Genomic DNA, 19795 nt, shown 5'->3' with positions numbered 1-19795 from the left:
GTAGCTAACGGGTGTCCCGGAATCGTGACCGCTTTCTTTACTCACAGAATTTATCAACCACTCGTAACGAAGCAGAGAAATATTTTTTTTTTTTTTTTTACGAATATACAAACATGTCATTTGTAGTTTTTTCAATTACAATCACAGGATAAAAAATCGAGAAAATCTTGTTAATTGTACGTGAGACGGTAACTCTCTTACAGTTGAAAGTAGGACATTCAAAAGTCATGAAGAATAGTAGAGTGCCTGTTGAAACTTTGGAGAAAAACTCAATTTCCTACTTGCAGAACTTTCGGACAAAGGAAAGACACCGCGATTTTCGGGACACCCCGTATGCGAGGTTGCGTACGTGCGCGTATACAGGCGCCGCGGGAGGCATGCGTACGTAATGGGCATCGGCCAGGCCGTTAGCGCGAAAATTGTTTATTTAAAGCTCGAGCGGATGCACGCGCGCACGGGGATGGTCGCGCGTGCGCCGCGCGCGTGCACGTATCGGAAATTGCATACGTAAGAACGGCGAACGTGAACACGCGTGAACGTGCTGTGTGCGTGCGTTAAGTCGCTGCGTGATTCCGAAAACGGTTGCGTGCAGGTTTACCTCGTTTCCCGGGGAACACTATCGAGCTCGCTAGGGTGAAAATCGCGAAAAAAAACCTCGCGGGAGACTTGCCGCGGAAAATCGAAACAGAGTCGTGAAATTCAGAGAAAGGTCAAAGGGGAAGTCGCGAGAAACTTGGAGGAATTTCTCTCGCCGCGCGTACTGGACGAAGATAAGAGAGTGAACTAATGATAGAGACGATCTCTAACTGCAGAGTTCAGAAAAGCATATTGCTGCTATTAACATTAAAGGATAATGAAGCTAATGCATACGTTCAGCTCAGAGTTCAATTCGCCGAGATCGTTCAAATTACAGAAATCACAGTCGTAACACCTGGTGTAACCGACCAACGTAATACTTTCCTACGAATGGACGGCACTTCCGGCTTGCTCGCGCGAATAAAGTCAAGCAACGATCGCGGCCTACCGTGCCTGTGATTAATAATGCGTTAATAGTACCGCACCTGCGTTTACTTATGTATGCGTTCCCCGATATATCTTATATTGTCATTACGTTGGTACGGGCAAATATTTGATCGCGATACACTCGGACGAAAGCAAACGCCTCCAGCTATTATGGCAGTGTAATAATCGGGCGCGTAAACCTGCAGGTAGCCGGGCGTTTATATTATATATTACGCTACATTACATTAAGCATGTTGTATGCGTAAAGCGCGCGGCCACCGCTGATAAGCGCGCGGACTCGTGCAGGTCCACGTAGATCGCGCGGGAGTTCTCGTCTGCGATACGTCGTGCATGGGGGCGCATTAATACGCACGTGCTCTTGCGTGCGTGCGTACGTGCGTGAGTTTTGACAGTTGCTTCAGTCGAAGATAGCTGCGCGAGGTCAGCTCGTTGTCGTCGATTAAGCCGCGCGTGAGTCCGAGAGAAGTGAGAAAACCTCGGGGAAATCTCTCGTCTCTCGAGTTCACGAGGCGAATCTTCGATCAGGGACGATTAGTCCTTTGACTAACGAGTCGAATTACTAAAAGGCCTTCCTCGTTAAACCTAAATACCCCGATACGCGTATTCGACATTCTACTGACACATTTATGATATTTCTGAATTTTTCAATGTTCCACAAATATTTCTTTCACCCGGTCATCAGTGCTCTCCTGGTTTTAATAGAAAAATTGTCAAGTCATGCGGGGACCGCGGCACAAAGGACCCAATTATTTTGGCGTACTTCTCTCTCCCGGGGGTGTGAGTTTTTGGTACGAAATTGATGAAGATTTTTATGATGTCCGCGCTGTGCCGCATATAAATCATATTAAAATGTATTAATCGACGTTGCGAAAGCAAGGCAAAAATAAACACATAGCGTATGTACACGGAAGGGGAGGGGGGAATGGGAGAGGAGGGGTATGTGCCGCATTAAAACTGTAGATTTTACAACCACGCCGTGGGTGATTTATGCGCGTTGCAACGTGGCTCTCGTTGTGTGCTCATCGATGCAGGCTTCGTGATTTCAGATTCTGGGTTTCCCGGTGCAGAAAAAAAAAGCGCGAGATGAGGGCTCGATCATGGCGGTCGGTACTAGGCTCTCTCGACGCGCTTTTCCCGGATTCGCGAATTTCATCCGTGTTCACCCGTCGTCGTTTCAGTTCATTTACGTTACGAATCCCGGCTTACGTTTATGGCGCACGCAGTGCGTCCTGATTACGCATTAATCAACGCAAAAAAGTTAGCGCTCTATCAACTTGGCGTTCGTGTTTTTCGTATTGTTCTTTTCTTTTTTTTTTTTTTTTTATTTCCTTTACGCGGCTCTTTTTACTTTCTGATGAATTGTCCGATTTTTTTCGGTGCGATGGCAGCCCTCAACGATAATCGCTCCCGGCATTCTCTCCTCCCGTCTTCCATTTTTCTCACCGGCTCTGATTTTCTCGTTGACTTGATAATTACTCTCCTCCGAAGCACGTCTAAGACGCGGGGCGCGCGCAAAGCGCACTCGATTTTCCCGGGGCGGGTATAACGTTATGCAATTTTATGCGGAAACTTCGAGAGACGCAAAGGCGAGGCTCGCTTGCAAGACTATGATAATGGTGTGGGTTCGTTAGCGCCACGATTGTCGGACACATTGGCGCTCGTTTATACGGATGTTCGGAATTCGAATTGCGAATTCATGTCCTAGTAGTGGTACCTGTCAGTAGCTACAAGACTCTTCCTTTGCTCTTGCGCGCCCTTCCCATTTATTATTATGACTTCACAGCCACCGCTTCGTCACGAAACACTTTTTTTGTACTGTTTTTTTTTATTTATGATCGCGTTACTCGACTGCTTTCGTTTAAGATGTCAAATAAATTAGATAAATTAGTGGCTAATTATATGTAATTAACTTTGTCATTTTGGTTTGACGTAAATTTCGTAATTCTTGACGAAAACGGGTATCGAGTGATACCCTTGCAACGAAGACATAAAGAGTGATGAAATGACTTACAGAAGTGGTTTCCAGGTCCAGCGTAATGATGTCCCTTATAAGCCGCGAACAGTCCGGGGTTGATACCAATCTGCAAAATAAAACAAACGATTCGTTGGAATCTTTAAAACATTTATCTTGCAACGCTCATGAAAAACAAATTGCGTATTAGTTTGCCCTAGTTACTAGACACGATTATTTTATTGTTATTTCATAATTAGTCACGTTTGGTAATATGAAAATGCACAAATGAAAGTCTCTCGCCTCGACATCGTTGTATTTGTTTCGCTTTGAAAACTTTTCAGAGCCTCCTCCTCTCGCCTACCCCGCATCGATCGTCTAGAAATTATTACTCATGCTTATTTCCTACTTATTTCCCGTGCTTTAAAACGGCGAAATTATTGTCTCTCTGTATCTTCAACTTTCCGCCGAGTTTTTCCAAACGAGAAAAAAATTCGCTCGAAGAGACGATTCGTTCGCGTCACGTGTTGCTGCCAACGTAATTAATTTCGCTTTCTACCGATTGTCAAAGGTAAGACTTTGGAGAAAAAAGTGGGCTTTATGTTTCTGCTGTTTAATACGCAATAAAAGAAGGTACGCGTAAACGAGGGAAGGCAATCGATTGTAAACCTGTACACTGTTAATTAAGGCAGACCGTGGAGTGATTATGTATATAGATGCAATATATGATGAAAACTAATGGCAAATTATGTTGATGGCTTGAATTTAATGAAGGGATTTTGATGAATAAAACTTTACCGAGTACATATAAAAAAAGCATTCTCTTTAGAAAATAATATTTTGAACACGGCAGAAAATTCGGCGTTCGATCATAATTATAAATAAAAAAAGGGAAAAATGTAATAAAATGAAGCATATATTATGGAAATATAGTTTGAATACGCGCTATATGCATAATGTTTAATTTAGCTCTCAAAGCTTCTGAAAAAGGCACGCTCGACGAGAAATTGCGTGTATCCATATTATATGGGACGAAATTAATTCCACAAGGGCAATACTACTTCAATGGAGCGTTTTTAATCTGCCAAATACAAAGTTCCGAGCCGCCCAAGTTTTGTTTCGTGAAAGCTTTCGTCTAATGCTTCAAACATTTCTCTCATTTCTTTCTCCCTCTCTCTTTTTCTCTTCTGTTTCAATTATGAAAAATATTTAAAAATATTTGAAAACTAATATTCTTAATACGCTTTATTCATCGATCGCTAAGAACGGGACAAATACCTTCGTATCTCGGCGCAATTTTGCTTTAAGATCTCATCTATCGTCACCTACTTTCAATACTCTTTCCAATTTTACTCGATTTCCTATGAATATAACCGCGTCGGCGGATTGCATTGGAACAATGAATGCTTCTTCAAAAATGAAAAATGGGATAATTGAAACCTTTGGGCATATGGAACAAAGCGATTATTTTCTGATGTTGAAATTAACAAATCTTTTTTGGCGATTTTCCGAGCATTGAACGTATATCCCTCCTCTTAATGATTTTTATAATCCTAATATCGTTATTGAAAAATATAATTGTCATAATTTCTAAATTTTAATTGTTGCCATCCTAAACTCCGTTCGACTTTCCTAAATAATATTGGTGGACATTTTAATTCATCTACACTTAGTTAATTTCCCACGTTTTCTCCGGTAAAAGGGCTTTCTCGTTTCGTTCCGTTTTTTCGCGTAAACTGAATTAATTAAACTTAATCTCTCGCGCGCACGACGGTATACGATTGCAACGTACTTCCGTACGTATATTGCGGGGGGGGGGGTGAGAAAGAGGCGGAGGAGGGATCGATTTCTTTCCCCGTTTCGCGTACGACTTCACGTGCGCGCTTCTTACTCGCGATTATGCAACGGCGCGGCGGGTGGGAGGGAGGGGGCGGAGGAGGAGGCGCAGGTGCGGCGTTGGTACCTGTTGCACAACCGCATTATCTTCGCTCCTCGCTCCGCCGGTTAGGTAATTAATAACGACAAAGTCCAAGGATACGTGATGTGCGCGGCCGCGCGAGCACCATTAGGCGCGCATCTCGCGCGCTATTAAACCCTCCTGTCCCCCCTTCCCCCCCTCTCTCTCTCTCTCTCTCTCTCTCTCTCTCTCTCTCTCTCTCTCTCCCTCTCCCTCCCTGCCTCCCTTTCTCTCTCTCTTTCTTTTCCCGACTTGCAACTGACCTTTTCGCAAGTGCAAGGTGCGAGGGGGCTGTATCGCCGCCGGGGAACATCATGTCGTAACTTATCGACGTTTATCTCGCGCCTAGCCACGGCGACGCGACGTCCACCGTTCGTCGTCGTCAGTAAATAGAGATTAACATTCACCGCGCGACGGAACGCGTCGTATACTCCTCGGGATAATTGCATGACAAAGTACACGTCCGCAGGACTCGCGTATGCCACGTATGCGCACGTGTATACGCGCGCGCGTCCATGCGCGTTCCATTAGGAATCGCGTCGCGTCCTCTCCGCTCGAGGCGCGAGAAAGGATCGGCGGCTGATTAGGTTGAATTCTTCTGTTCTCACCTCTGCATTTAGCGATGCATTCAAGCCCTCGGGGATGTTATTATGCCTTGTGAAACGTCGCGCTTGTTAAGGTAATTAAATGAAGATCGAAGAGATCGAAATGGATACGATGCGCATCGCAAGATTTTCTAAAATCTTCTAAGCTCGGCGGTTTGCAAATCGAATTCGAGATTTTTCTTCGACGGCGTGTGCCTTCAAAAAAATTATTAACGCAAAAATTAATAATGAGAACGTCGATGCAGCGAAAGTAAGTATGGTTGACAAATTTGACACTTGCTTATTTTTCAGTTGCTTTCTGTACTAAGCGCGTGGGAACTTGAAAGCGTGGAGTGCGTAACGCATGCTTCACGCGCCTACTGAGGATCCCCGCGTATCTCTGCGATTCGGATAATGCATTTCTCGATCGCACCTTCGAGTCCGAGGGAGAGGAAGGATGTGTGTAAGAGGGAGACAGAGGAGAAAGGAGAGGCGAGGGAGGGAGGAAGGAAGGAAGGAAGAAAGATACGATGCGACGACGTATATGTCAAAATCGCGTTATATTAGTCGCGTACGAGCAAATCCTCCCTTGTTATATATCCCAACCCTCCTTCTTCCTCTCGCCCTCCCTATGCGTGTACGCGTATGTATGTTTGCGTGTGTCTCCATCCCCATTCCCCGCGGCTCGCCGTCGACATAAAGTACGTATCGCATTAGCGCGTTAACGCCAATGCGTTAGCCGCTCGGCCGGCGCCGAATGGCGGCCGGGATAAACGAGGATAAAATGACGGGCGGGGGTGGCCACGAGGTGGCGGTTGGACGTGAGGAAGGGTGTGGAATTGTCACCGATTGAAAACAACGCGCGTCGCTCACGTAGGAACGGAACGCAGAGCGGAAGAGAGACGGACAGAATTGAGAGGAGGGAGGGGGAGGAAGAGGAGGAGGAGGAGGAGGAGGAGGAGGGTGAGCAGAGAGACGGGCAAGCAGGCGAGGCAAAGGGGGGAAGGGGGGTGGTCGCGCTGGGGGTGCACCAGGGGGTGCATTCTATGGGGAGCAGCGAACAGTGTCCCGCTGCGTTCGATTACAACGTCGGGCGTAATAACCGAATTGCCCACGGCCCGTTAAAGCGTTTACACCGCTTGACGGATGATCGACCACGGTGACAACTCGTTTCGGGTAATATATGAATATGGACCGTGGAGCGCGTTAACAGACTCCCCGGATGAAAATGGCCGACGGCGTTCGTGCCTTATTTTGCGATAAATAACGCACGCGGACTTTCAGGGAAGAAAATACGATAGAGGCGATGAAAGATCTCTCGATCTTCTTCTTTCGTTTATTGGCGACATTTTGCTCGGAATAATCTAAATCCCGCTTATTGCGAACTCGAGAGTTAACTCGAGAAACTCGAAACGGAGTTGAACAAGTTTTAGAAAACGACTCGCTTTGCTGGAATTTGTAATTTGTTTATACGAGATATGTATAGGGGAAAGTATGTGTATCATAGAATTTCAATTCTTATTATATCTGCACTAAATTAATCGACAAATTGCTTCAACAATGCGCTCTTAGCCATCGTAATGCTGCATAATTGCGCGCCCTGTCAAAAATATGACAATTTCATTATTCTAAAGAGAATCGGGGTTGAATAATAAATCAAGCTACGTTTGCGGGAATGTTGTGATACGATTAAAATACTGAAATCGTTACGAGCCTCTCGGTTCCGTCATTTAAGTCACCCCAATTTTGATAACGACGGCCGCATATCGGATTATAACAATCACTCGTAATGACCATGATGCTCACCCGTTAAACTGTTTATACCCGTTTACACCGGTATCGGGTGATCGATCAACGCGCGGCGGGTCGTCGCGTTTGTAACGAGAACGTAATTCCCATTCTCTCGCTTGCATTCAATAAAGATCACACTAACGCGCGGTGACGAAAATGACACGTAGAACAGAATCGGTCGATATTGTTTTCGGATTTTGGCCGAGCCGGAATCGCAATGTCGATTCTTTATCCGCCGGCGGGTCATTCACCTGGTTGGTTGACGGACAATTTGACTTACGCTTACCAGTCCTGGGCGATGCACTTGATCTTACGAGAGTTACATTCTCTTACGGAAGTATTGTATATTTTGCACTACTGAATAATCAATAATTGAGTCGCTGTTGGTATCGCAAAGTCAATTAAGCTTAACCTCTAATTAGTTTTAGTCTTTGGTTTTCTCTAGCTATGCGAAAAGACGAGTTCATTCTAGTTTCTTCTTTCTCTTTCTCCCTCTCTCGCTTTCTCTTTGTACTCGCGAAACGGCTGACATGCCGCGTGATAACCGAATCGCACACGCGTCATTAAAGCGATTTGGCCGGCTGTTACGGAGGCGGCGATTGCCATTTGTCGTTGCCGCGTGCAGGGGAATCCTCGCGCGTTTTCGCGCGGCGGTGACTCCAAGATGGATTCCCCCGCCGATTAAAGCCGAGCCGAGTCAGGTCCCGCGGTGCCGTGCCGTTCCGCGCCGCGCCGCGCCGCGCCGCACGCGCGTATCAGATTAATTACCGTCATTCGATCAAGAACGGCATCGCGGCGCATTGGTAATGCGGCATTACAAATGACACGCACGGCCGCGATATACGCCGAGCCATAAATCACGCGGCGCGCCGCGCCGGCGGAAATGCGTGCGCCGGTGAAACTCTGATGTTTTTATTGCTATTAGTGTTACGATTATGCGATTTCGCGAATTACCGCGTCGGGAGGGTCGCGGAATTGCGACGTGTCGTCTTGCCTTAGCACGTGAGACGGTCTCACGGATAATTCAGTTTATCGATACTCGGATGTTCCGTTTGTGAAACGTGCGCGCGCGCGTGCGCGTTGTATCTCGTATTCCGTTTGTATGACTAAATTGTTGGCTGTCTAAAGCGGTCTTTAACGTAAAATTATAGCCGCGCTTTGTGCACGCGGTCGTAGAGTGCTCCTCCGGAAATTTACAAGACTCGACGAGATGACGCAATATTGATACGAGTATATATGTTAAAGAACGGTGCGGGAATATAATGCTCGTCTAGGTCAGTCTGGGGGTCGTATTTGCTCGATGTTAATAAGAATATACAGAATAATTACGTGCAAAGATGGACTTACTATAATAATGTCAAGGTTGTTGGTGAGGTGGTCCGGTAGAACGCGCTTGCTCACTTCCTCTTCCGGCATGCCGTCGAACCTGTCGTGCTTCTTCCTCTCTTTGTACGTCTTTGCGCGTTTCTTGGCCTCCGCGAGCTCCGCTCTGAAAGAGATAGAGGAAAAAAAAGGTGAATATAGAGGGCCTTAATAATACGCTGGATTCCTTTGTGCCGCGTCACACGATTCACAGCGAAAGGCGCGCAACTATTTCTCTCGATCGGCGGACGACGCGGGCTTTCCGCGTTTGCTTTTTGTCAAGCCGGCGAGCTCGCGCGCGTCTTGGACGCTTCGATTTGTGTGACTCTGTAATACAATGTAACGTTTTGTATCGGGACCGGCGGACTTGCATGCCGTCGCGAATACGCGTGAATAATACACGGATGAATAAGTCCGGAGATAAAATGACGACGAGGCGAAATACGATTTACGATCTTTACGTTTTCAAACGAGACATGTCCAGGTAAAACGTCAAAACAGGTTTTTTTTTATACGCTGGATAGAGGCATTAATGAACGCGAATCTATTTTAATACGAGTCGAAGCATCGCGAATAAAAAGAATGTGCAGTAAATTGGCGTAGTTCTGCGTAACGTAGATGTCTGGCCACGTTAATTAATGTATTTGCGTACGCCATTCTTCCTTTCAAGTTTTATGCAACAGTAGCGCGCGTAGTAAAAAAATAATGCTGATACGGGGACGAGGAAGGATATTTATGCGTCGGCATAATGGGCCTTTGTTTAACCACCGAGCAACCGGGGTATTCAATTAAGTACACATACCGATACGTACAACGTGTCAAGAGGGCATGAATAATTCTTCTCTTAAGATCTTCAATTAACGTCTTAATGAACGCACGATATCTCCTGACGTATCTCGCGCGGCGATCGTGTTACGTTCCTAATATGCGGAACTATTTTTAAGTTTTCGGCCGGCTTCACAAAAATAAGCGCAACCGAAGATCTCCTATCGGAGATCGAGCGGGGCATGGTGCTGCCCGGTCAGACGGACATTGTTAGCGGAGCGGATATTTTTAACTCCGTGGCTGCATGCAAATATATAACTAACTCTGGTTATATCGAGTCGCGGCTTCGCGGCCGACCCGCGTTCCTTCTCTCGGTCTCGCCCCCACTTTGGACTCATTAACGTATTTATTAATTATAATAATAATTATCTCTTTATACCGCAGATTGTGAATTTTGAATTCAATTTTCGAAGGTGTAAAATGTTATTTAATATTAATTTTAGCGTAATCCCATCAGGACGGCCGTGTTGGTAACAAACCACGCGCGAGAGCGCGATTTCAGGACGATGCCCCGTCCTTAAAGGGCCGAGGCCGTAAATGAATTTTGACGTAGCGCCGTCACCTTTACACGCCCGTGAACGGCGTGTATTTCGCGGCGGGCTTTTATAAAGTTGAATTGATCCTTTTTTTTTTTTTCCCCAACGGCGAATCTTACGAACACAACAAGCCCCGTCTTGTGCCTCGCGTATTAAAAATTTGCCACGATTATGCGGCCGTGTAATTGAATTACAACAAAGAGTATACGCGGTGCATAATTTTCACGAAGCTGTGCGAGAGAAGAAGCGCGTCGGACGTCAAGAGTCTGCGCCTAGAATCACGAGGTGCAATCGCGATCGCGAGCTGATTATATATGCCGGAAACCCTTACTCCTCGGGGGTGAGTATCATCTCCGACTTTTTTTTGCGGCCCCGCTTCTTCGGCTGATGCGCCAGCTGCGGGTTGACGCTGCCGGCGCCGTTCATCACGAGATTCATCTGATGATGTTGTGGCCCGGACAGCGCCCCGGGCGGTGTCGACGTGGGTGTACCCAGCCCAGGTTGGGCGCCGCCCGGACACGTCATGCTCTCGGGATTGCCGCCGTTGCCGCCGCCACCGCCGCCGCCTGGACTGCTAGCCGTCCTCATGCCGCTCATCGACATCTCCTCGTCGACGAACGAGTACGGGTCCACCGGCGTCTCGCATTTTATCGCGACCTGGAAAAGAGCAGACGTTGGTTTAGGATACGTCTTATTATATTCGGCGCCGTCCTGTCCATCGGAATAATGCAGGGGTTTCCGGACTTCCGCATCGAAATGACACGGAAGCGCCAGGACCGAGAATAGGGAGACTGGAGAAAGTGTTGGGCGTTTCTGTTCCTTCGAAAGAAAATATTTCGCGGCGTCTCGGATGAAAATTCGCGAAATAATATGTAATCTATGAAACAAGGGCTTACGACGCGTCGTATTATATTTATCGCGAGATTAATAGTGACTCGTATTATCGAATATTTACTGACCGAATTTCTCGACGTTTTTCCCAGAATATAATACATTAGCGGGCGAAGGGAAGAAAAATGCTGGCGCACCGGTCGCGACGAGTTATCCCCGCGATATCCCGCGAATCGCGATGACGACTGATGTTCCGGCCTAATTTAATTCTACCTCGAAATTACCTGCCGCGGAATTTTTCGTCGCGTCCGCAAGTTTCGCGGACGGCCGGCCGGCCATGGAAAAATGAAATTTCTCCCGAGCACGTACAATCCCAACGTAAAACATGTACCCGACGATCACGGACACGTACGGTGGTGATCATAAAACGTATGTAACCCAGCCGGCGCTATATGCATGTATCTGTCTCTCTCTCTCTCTCTCTCTCTCTCTCTCTCTCCTTCTCTTTCTCTTTCTCTCGTTTTCTCTCTCTCTCTCTCTCTATCTCTCGATGCCCTTGGGGAAATAGTAATAGCGCAATTGCCGCATGGACCGAAAATACGCGGCCACGTACAACGTATCAGCCATTCGCGGTTGTAAAATGTGCAGCTGTGTCTCTTTTTTTTTTGCAAATTGCGCATGTTACGGACTGACGCGATCACCGTTCTTCTCCTGTTGCACTTTTTATATCGTCTGCTTTTTGCATTAGCTAAAATCAACTGAGGTTTCACTGATTTTCTGGCAGCGTTTTTGAATATAAAGTTAGGCAAAATGAAAGGAGGATATACGTAACTTTAGCTACGCAAACTAATTGCCCCTGATGACTGACAGATCCTGTAAGAATCGAATATCTGGCTCGTAGAATGTGGAACGCAAATTATCTGGAAGGTTCCCTCGTGTCGACCAAGTTTTGTCGTGGCGATATTAACGAAGTGGTATTAGACGATTAACTCGACAGGTAGTCCAAGTGACGTTTTGTTTTCCGACTCTTCTCGACGTTCGCACAAAAATCCGATATCGCGGACTAAAATAAATGCTTGAAGCGCTATCCCGTCCGATGAAATCAGAAATTATTCAACAGGCCGTTATTGTATTCTGAAAGCTGTCAATAACGCGATAATTTAGCGTACTGATATTCGCATATTCAGCACTCTTAATTTTAAATGATCTCGCATTCGTTCGTTCGTTTCAACGTGGACGCGGATGCAGGAAGTTTCGCGCGCGTCTCTCGCGAGAAAGCATTCGCATCGTCTACACGAAGAGAATTTTCTCTTAAAATTTACCCTCATAATCTAGTAATTGTGGGATAATGTGTGACCTCAAGAAATTTTACTATACTTTTGATACATTTTAATAAAAAGTATAATAAAATTCCTCGAGGTCACACATCCCACAATTACCAAATTTTGAGGGTAAATTTTAAGAGAAAATTCTCTCCGTGTACTTCCCGCGTCTATTTTCGTCCAGCAATATACGTAAGAAGGATTCGGCGTTTTCGCAATGAGCCGCGCGTTTAATGTAACACACCCGGGGGGGAAAGGACCACGCCGCCGTCGCCTTTTCAACGCCCACGTCGGAACGAAAGCGTAAGAGATTACGCGAATCCGACGGAGCGGGATTGAGGATTTTTTTTTATCGCAACACATAAACATTTGTTTGCAATTTTCGACTTGGTCTCCCCCCCCCCCCCGACTCTGTGGCCTTCCAGGTTCGCGGCACACCCGCGTTCTTGACCCGGTGATAACCCTGCGAAATCGAGGTCGAAATCCCGCGAAGATAAGGGCCACACTGAATGGTAGTTACCGATAACGCGTTATCCTTATTCCACCCTTTTTCACGGAGGGGGAGTTCGGGCTTCGCCCGAAAGTCGCCGACAATATTGCGCGCGATAAGAACACGTACATGTGCGCACGGTACATTGTTATTATTTGCAAACAAAAGGACTATGGCAAGTGTCGCGAATACAGCGCGCAGATTTGTTTTATCCGGCAATGTTAGAGCACAATATTTGCGTTACAAAAAAAAACAGGTAAATAGAAGATTTTTATTGCGAGACGCGGCGCAAAGGATGTTCGTTTTGTCGATTTGTAGAGCCATTAATCAATATGTTTCGGGAAAATATCCGTTGTGTCGTTGAGATAATAATAAAGCAAACATATGCTATACCTTCGCTCGTCTCCCTATAATTTTTCGTGTGTTCTTTTTCCCTGCTGTAGAAAAGTAATAACTGAGTAATGTTCAAAAGTAAAAAAAAAACAAATAGAGAAATATTTCTATTTTACTAATTTTTTCCGTAAGTTTAGTGCAACTTTCGTGAGAGTGACATTTTTTTCTTCGAAGCATTCATTTCTTCGAATGTCCCCGAAAAAGGTTACGATGTGAACGTCTGGCTCGTTTACGCCCAGAAACGGAAACATCGGGGAATCTAGGGAAGGGTTAAGTAAAACAATGTGAAACGGGATCAAGAAAAGAGAAGCGTGATAATGCGAACTCGATAAATCCGGGACGTGTTCACGGTTAACAATTCGATCAACGGAAATTCGCTTCGCTCGTCGGCCGTTCATTCGTTAAAATGAGAAGCCGGTAAAACCGAGATCGATCGGTCGTCACGTCACGAGATAATTTTCGAGAAAAAGACTATCGATCCCGACAGCGGATAACAACTTTGCGGATATAATGGCAATTTAATATCGGATGAAATTTCTGTAATTCGCACGCGATAGCGCCGATAGCCAAATTGGGGAGCTGGGCAACCTGCAATTAATTCATGAGCGCAAAATGCGCGTTCTGATTGAAATCCCTGAAAATTACCGACGTCAAAATATTCATCCGAATCACATTTGCGAAAGCTTTTATTTTACCGATTTGTAAAGCGAAAAAGTCGGGAGCCCCTGAAAGAGATACAATATTTTCCCGGCCCTTACACTTTTTCCGCTACGTGTGAATTATATATTCCTCATTTCCTCTTAATGCAAATACAAATAGACGTCACACAAGGTTATTATATACGCCGCTCTTATGAAAAAAATTCTTTAAGAAATTAATTTACGTTTTTCTTTCATTAATAAATTATCCGGTTATCAATGTAAAGATGCAAGGAGAATTTTTCCCCGAACGACATGCGCATTAAAATACCGTGAAATTGCATTTCCGTGGCATTTCCTGTTAAAAGATACTTTCTTATCGCACGTTTTGCGCTAAATTCTTCAGTCGTGTAACAATCAAAGAAATAACGTAAGGTACGACATCTCGTTCGGTGATCTTTCGCCCGCGTATTAAGCGGAAAATAAGTAACATTATGCGCGCGCGGGTGCCATCCACGGCTTTCATTGTGCCACGACAGAGGTAATGTTGCGTAAGTAGATCGTAAAACTAACATGAAAATGCAAATCGCCGCGCGCGGCATTGCGAAAATCCCGACGCGGCGTGGCGATTGCGCGCGTCTTTATTGCAATTTATTACCTCGTAATTTTGATTGCGAGGTGCTAGATACGCCAATACAGCGGTTCCTAATGAGAGCCGCCTGCGCCTTTTTATTAGCTAATAAGCTTGACGTTTTACGCGCGACTTTTTTTTCTCCTCTACGCGTAATAACATGTTTTCTCCGTCGATTACGCGGTAGATACGTCGCCGATACTCGATCGCGGAAAACTCTTATCGCAGTTTCTTCTCGACCGCGATCGCGTTATTTGTAATTTAATCGTCCCTTTTTACAAACACAATCGTCTAAGCTTTAAATCGTGCCCTTTATCGCGTAACGGAATTTCAAGATGATAACCGCGTGGAAAGTAAATTTTATTCCATGTTCCGCACATCGCGCTACACGAGCGTTATCTTATTATAAGAGTAGAGTACTCGAGTATTTTAAATTATAACACGTATATATAGAGACTTTTAGATTTTCTTCCTTATATCCACGATGTATACGTATAGACGGCCGGGTGTACGCGAGCGTTAATTTTAGATTATCGCGTTAATTAATTGGCGTAAATTAGACGAAACGAAACGCTGCGTTTAGCCGAAAATTCTGACGTAAGATCGATCGGGAATACGCCATACGGCCATTACACGCAACCTCGCCGCATAATTACAAGCAATCACATGCATATACATATATTCTGTAAGCGTGGCATTATTCCCGACATTTCAACGTTCTGACTCGGCTGCGAAAACGTCTCAGTTGTGTATGTCTCTCGAATACGTTACGGTTTTCCGATGGGAAAGAGATACGCCCTTTAATTTACCCATCGGTTACTTTTAAGACGTCACGATAATAAAACGGGTCGCTCGCTGTAGGTTGCCACGTAATGGAGCTCGAGGGAGAGAAGTACGAGAGGAGGATGGAGGAAGGCAACGGAAATAGGGGAAGGCTAGTCCGGGACGGCGCGGCGGGGGAGGGAAGGGCGAGGGGTTGCAGGCGAATATGAAAAACTCACCTGTCCGAGGGCGGAGGCGGTCGAGCCCGGCTGCTGGGGTTGATGCGCTGTCGCCGATATCGGCGTGAGGGGCGTGTGCGGTGTGTGCGGTGTGTGCGGCGTGTGTGGTGTCAGCGGCGTGTGATACTGCTGACTGCTGTCACCGCCGGTGCTCCTCATCTCGAGGTCCGGACTCGTCTCGTAACCGTCGTCCCTCGCCTCCTGCTTCACCAACACCCCTGCACACAGAGACAAGGCCAGGGCGACGCCCTTTAGATTTTCGGCGCTCGTTCATGTCGCCCCCGCCGACATCCGCAGGGGCTCCTCGGGAGCTTCCCGGGCGTCGTGAAAAAGAAAGCGTGACGTGCCGCGCGCGAGAAAAAAAAAGTTATCACGGCGATTAACTCTTTACAGCCGCGCGCGATAATATTAACTCCACGCCGCGTCCCCCGGATTCGCTCTGTATAAATGAATTGAGAAAAAGAACGCGAAATGAATCCCGAGAGTTAATTATTATTTGCTGAGGCTCGAAAAGCATGCCGATTAAACCGCATATTACTCATATTAATATTACGTTTACATCGTGATAAATCGTGGAGCAGGACTTCTTTCGCCTAATTTTAGTTCCTCGGCGCAATACAGAGACGTCAGGCTCCCGAGGCCGCGACGGCTCGTTAATCATTCCCCAAGTGTTTCTTCTATTTTCCTCCCGCGTACGTACACGTTAACTAGCTCGAATTATCGCACTATTAATTCGCACAGGAACTCCTGTCACTCAACCCGTCCCGTCCCGTCCCGTATTGTGGAAATATTTCCTTCGCGTAACCGGGAGACCGAGAACGAGTGACTCATCGAGTCTAATCTCGGCAGCTACAGGTAAACAGGCACCAGTTGAATTTTCCTGCCCGCTAAATACAGTGCCAGCTGCCCGGAATCAAAGTGCACCTTCAAACTTTCGATATTCGTGCCCGCGAACTTTTTCGTACGGTCGAATTTATCTTTTCTACGGCTTTGAAATCGAAGGCGGAGGAGGAGGAGGAGGAAAGCTCGATAAGTTGTAACTTTCTCCTACGGTTTCCCGTCGAGACGAAATTTACCGCTATCGCCGATGAAAAATAATTCTTGACAAGATTGTGCAAAGTAACCTTTCATACTTTCTAAATGAAGTTCTAAGAGCACTCGAACGCGACTTTTATTGGCCGACGAAAGTTTTGCGTCTACGCTTCATTTGATTTAATTGCAACGCGAAAAAGGTCTTGCTTATTTTTATGTCGACTGTGAAAATAGCCGTTCGACATAAAAATGAGTACTTCGCTTTACATCGCGCCACGCGTCGTCGAACCAGCTGGCGGTAAAGAGTAAAACGTCATTAAAGACATTGTCAATCAATTCCATAATGCACCCGCGGGTAATAAAGCTCAAAGTAATGCCGATAATTTGATGGGGAATAAATAAACGGGGCATTTAAGTGATTTAAGAGATTATTGTATAATCCTTGGGCCGAACCGCAACCTTTCGCTCGGTTTAGTATCACCCCGAACAAGTTTTATTGCCGGCGGTATCGTCGATGGTAATTTAATAGCTGAGGAGTACCGAGAGAAACGAGTTAATCGCTCGTCAGAAGATTTACCGGTTAGCCGTTGAAAGCCCCCAGTAACGGCAAATACATTAAAACCCAACCCGCTCGCGCCCATCCGCTCGCTGTCCGACGACGCGTAGAATTGTTCAATTGACCCAGAGAAAAATATTCCGCGGATTGATGACTGACAGCCCGGTGAGACGGCGTGTTTGTAATTGGCCTCGGATTTTGCCCCGCGCGTATATTTCGGCACGATTGTCGCCCGCCACACGCATCGGCGATAACGCGCGTCCTATGCCGACCTGTCCGGATCGGCCTCACTCTCGGGAAATATTTTTTTACAATTTCGCGCCAATTGCCGGCCATATCGACATCCGGCCTCATCGCGACCTAACGTGAATGCGTGTCGCCTGCTTTATCATGTTCCGCGATATTTCCCCCTTTTCTCCGTGAAATTACTCGTCGATCAATTGTTTGTTACGGTAGAAGTCTTGAGTGTTTTGACAAAATTTGAGAATTACAGGGGACGAGCAAAATAATATGAACACTTAGGAAGTGCATTACTTTTTTATTAATAAGAGATTAATTTTTACCATGTCTTTAATACATATTTTTATCCTCGTTTGGAATCAGATTATACAATGCTTGCATAATCACCAATGCTATTTTTTAGAGAAAATCTAGAGAGAGAGGGAGAGAGAGAGAGAGAGAGAGAGAGCAGAACATCTTTAATTAATTATACAAGTGATGTGTTGGAGGAAGAAAATTGTTTCTTAAACCATTTTCCAAAATTATTCTCTGTTCTTCAACGTTTCAACGTTTTTTTTCTGGCCAAAGTAATTGCTTAAATATCATAGAGTCATTGTAAGCAAATTTGGGAGACAGAGTGAAAAATAAATTTTTCTTCCAATCTTTTTAAAAAAGTATTCTATTAAGAAAATTAATATGACATATTGCACACTGACTATTCAAGTTGTACAATCTTACTCCAGACGAGAATAAAATCTGTATTAAAATACATAAAGAGCTAATTTTTTATTAATAAAATGAACGGTGTATTTCCTACATGTTCACATTATTTTGCCTATCTCTTGTATAAATAAAGTGTGCATAATATATTTCTTTTCTACCTCCTTGTCAGAGATTTCTAGAATGCCGTGTGTCCCTTCTATGTGAATGCAAACATACGCGTTACAAAACTATCGCGAATACGAAAGGCCGCGTGATACTTACGAGAATCCCATTATAATGAAAATTAATTTCGTAATAAGCTCGCGTTGAAATGAAGCTTTTTCATTGATTGCGCGTTCCGCGCAATTTCCGAGCGCCCGTGCGCGCTCGCCGACCCTTTTTCGTCGTGAAATTCCATACGAATCTGTTTAATGGCTCGCTCGCAATCGCGAATAAACGCGGGGGACGAGCTTTTTGCAGTGCGGCGTATGTATACGTACATGCACGCGCGTGCGTGCGTGCGTTCAATCGTGCGTGTGTTTGTGTGAGCCACGGCGACCGCATGTTCGTCGCACGCGCACGTTCGTTCCCTCCTTCTCTTCTCACCACGCGCGCTTGTGTCACACAGTAGCGAAAAATATAAAATTAATATTGTATCTGATCTCCGCGCGTGTGGATACCACTTCCTCTCTTTCTCTCTGGGTATCCTTTTGCCGCGATAATCGCGCGATATTGAATCGTCATGAGGCGGATAATTTTTTTTCCCCCTCTCCCCTCCTGCTCCGAGAGATTGCCCGGTCGCGCCGCAGCCCGGCTAAAATACCAGAGTCAATATTTTCAAATATCCGCCCGACGTTTGATATTTGCAAATTATACACGTACAAGGGCTCGTGCGTGCGGCGTGGAGCAAGCGAGCGAGAGAGCCGCGAACCGCGCGCACGCGATCGGCTCGCGCGCGTCGGTTTATGAAAGAGAATTCAGCCAATAAATTTAATGCAACGCTAATTTAATCGGAAGAAAATTTCGCCGAGCAATTTTTTTTCGGGACCCGCTAATTAATGTGTACCGGCATGCCGCTCGTTTCTCTCTCTCTCTCTCTCTCTCTCTCTCTCTCTCTCTCTCTCTCTCTCTCTCTCTCTCTCTCTCTCTCTCTCTCTCTTTTACTTTCCTCTCTTTTATTGCGAGTCGCGGCGGCTTTATTGCCAGTGCGCGGTCGGTAGTAATTAAATGCAACGAACGCGCGAACGTTGCGCGGCATATTGAATTAGCGGAATTGTTTTCGAATCTTTTGCGGAGAGCGAAATCCGCGCCCGATGTCATCTCGCGACGTCCGATGGTAGCGAGGGAGATTTTTTATCCTTACCTTGAGAATTCGCGCAGCTCATTGTCGTCGTGCCATTTGGTCCTCCGTTCTGCACCGGTGACGGATACCTGGAAACAGAAGCGAAATCTAAGCACTCGCACATTGCGCAAATGACAATCCTTAAGATATATCCGTCTCGATATAATATATAAATATACGCTTGTCGATGAAAATAAACGCTTATTATTATTATGACTAAAAATTGTAAAAAATATACAAAGTGTCGCCATTATTCGCATATTTATTGTGAAATGTTTTTTGGTTTTCAGAGGCGGTTGTTACGGAACACCAGTATGCCGCTACGCAGCAACAGGTAATACTGTTCGATTGTCTATTTAATGATAAGCTGTCTTTTAAGATTTAACGATTTCGTCGGACGGATATGTATCGCGCCACATTGTTAAAATCGACGTGGAATGTGATAACGGGATTATCGTAATTTTCCCCGCGTAGTTATTTAATCAATCTTAAGCATGTGTACATATAATTTCGTAAATTTAACTTCTCATTAAAACGACCAATCAATAATCTAGGAGCTAATTACGTATTATTTCAATATCCTTTTGTCAGCGTTTTTCCAACATAATT

General features: G+C 45.6%; 2 protein-coding genes across 2 annotated transcripts in view; one reads left to right on the top strand and one right to left on the bottom strand.

The window, feature by feature from the left end:
- Positions 1 to 19795, top strand: part of LOC105830581 — a 128711-nt gene that overhangs the window by 21846 nt on the left and 87070 nt on the right. The window contains exon 3 of the mRNA XM_036293255.1: positions 19477 to 19520. Coding sequence (XP_036149148.1) covers positions 19477 to 19520 — 44 coding nt within the window. The remainder of the gene's footprint in view (positions 1 to 19476; positions 19521 to 19795) is intronic.
- Positions 1 to 19795, bottom strand: part of LOC105833412 (atrophin-1) — a 117717-nt gene that overhangs the window by 31278 nt on the left and 66644 nt on the right. Inside the window, exons 2-6 of the mRNA XM_028193860.2 lie at positions 19208 to 19275; positions 15336 to 15553; positions 10361 to 10686; positions 8654 to 8795; positions 3035 to 3104 (exon numbers count right to left, since the gene is read on the bottom strand). Coding sequence (XP_028049661.2) covers positions 3035 to 3104; positions 8654 to 8795; positions 10361 to 10686; positions 15336 to 15553; positions 19208 to 19275 — 824 coding nt within the window. The remainder of the gene's footprint in view (positions 1 to 3034; positions 3105 to 8653; positions 8796 to 10360; positions 10687 to 15335; positions 15554 to 19207; positions 19276 to 19795) is intronic.

The sequence above is a fragment of the Monomorium pharaonis genome, chromosome 10, assembly GCF_013373865.1.
Source record: "Monomorium pharaonis isolate MP-MQ-018 chromosome 10, ASM1337386v2, whole genome shotgun sequence".
Lineage (NCBI taxonomy): Eukaryota > Metazoa > Arthropoda > Insecta > Hymenoptera > Formicidae > Monomorium > Monomorium pharaonis.
This window is presented reverse-complemented; position numbering and strand designations above follow the sequence as displayed.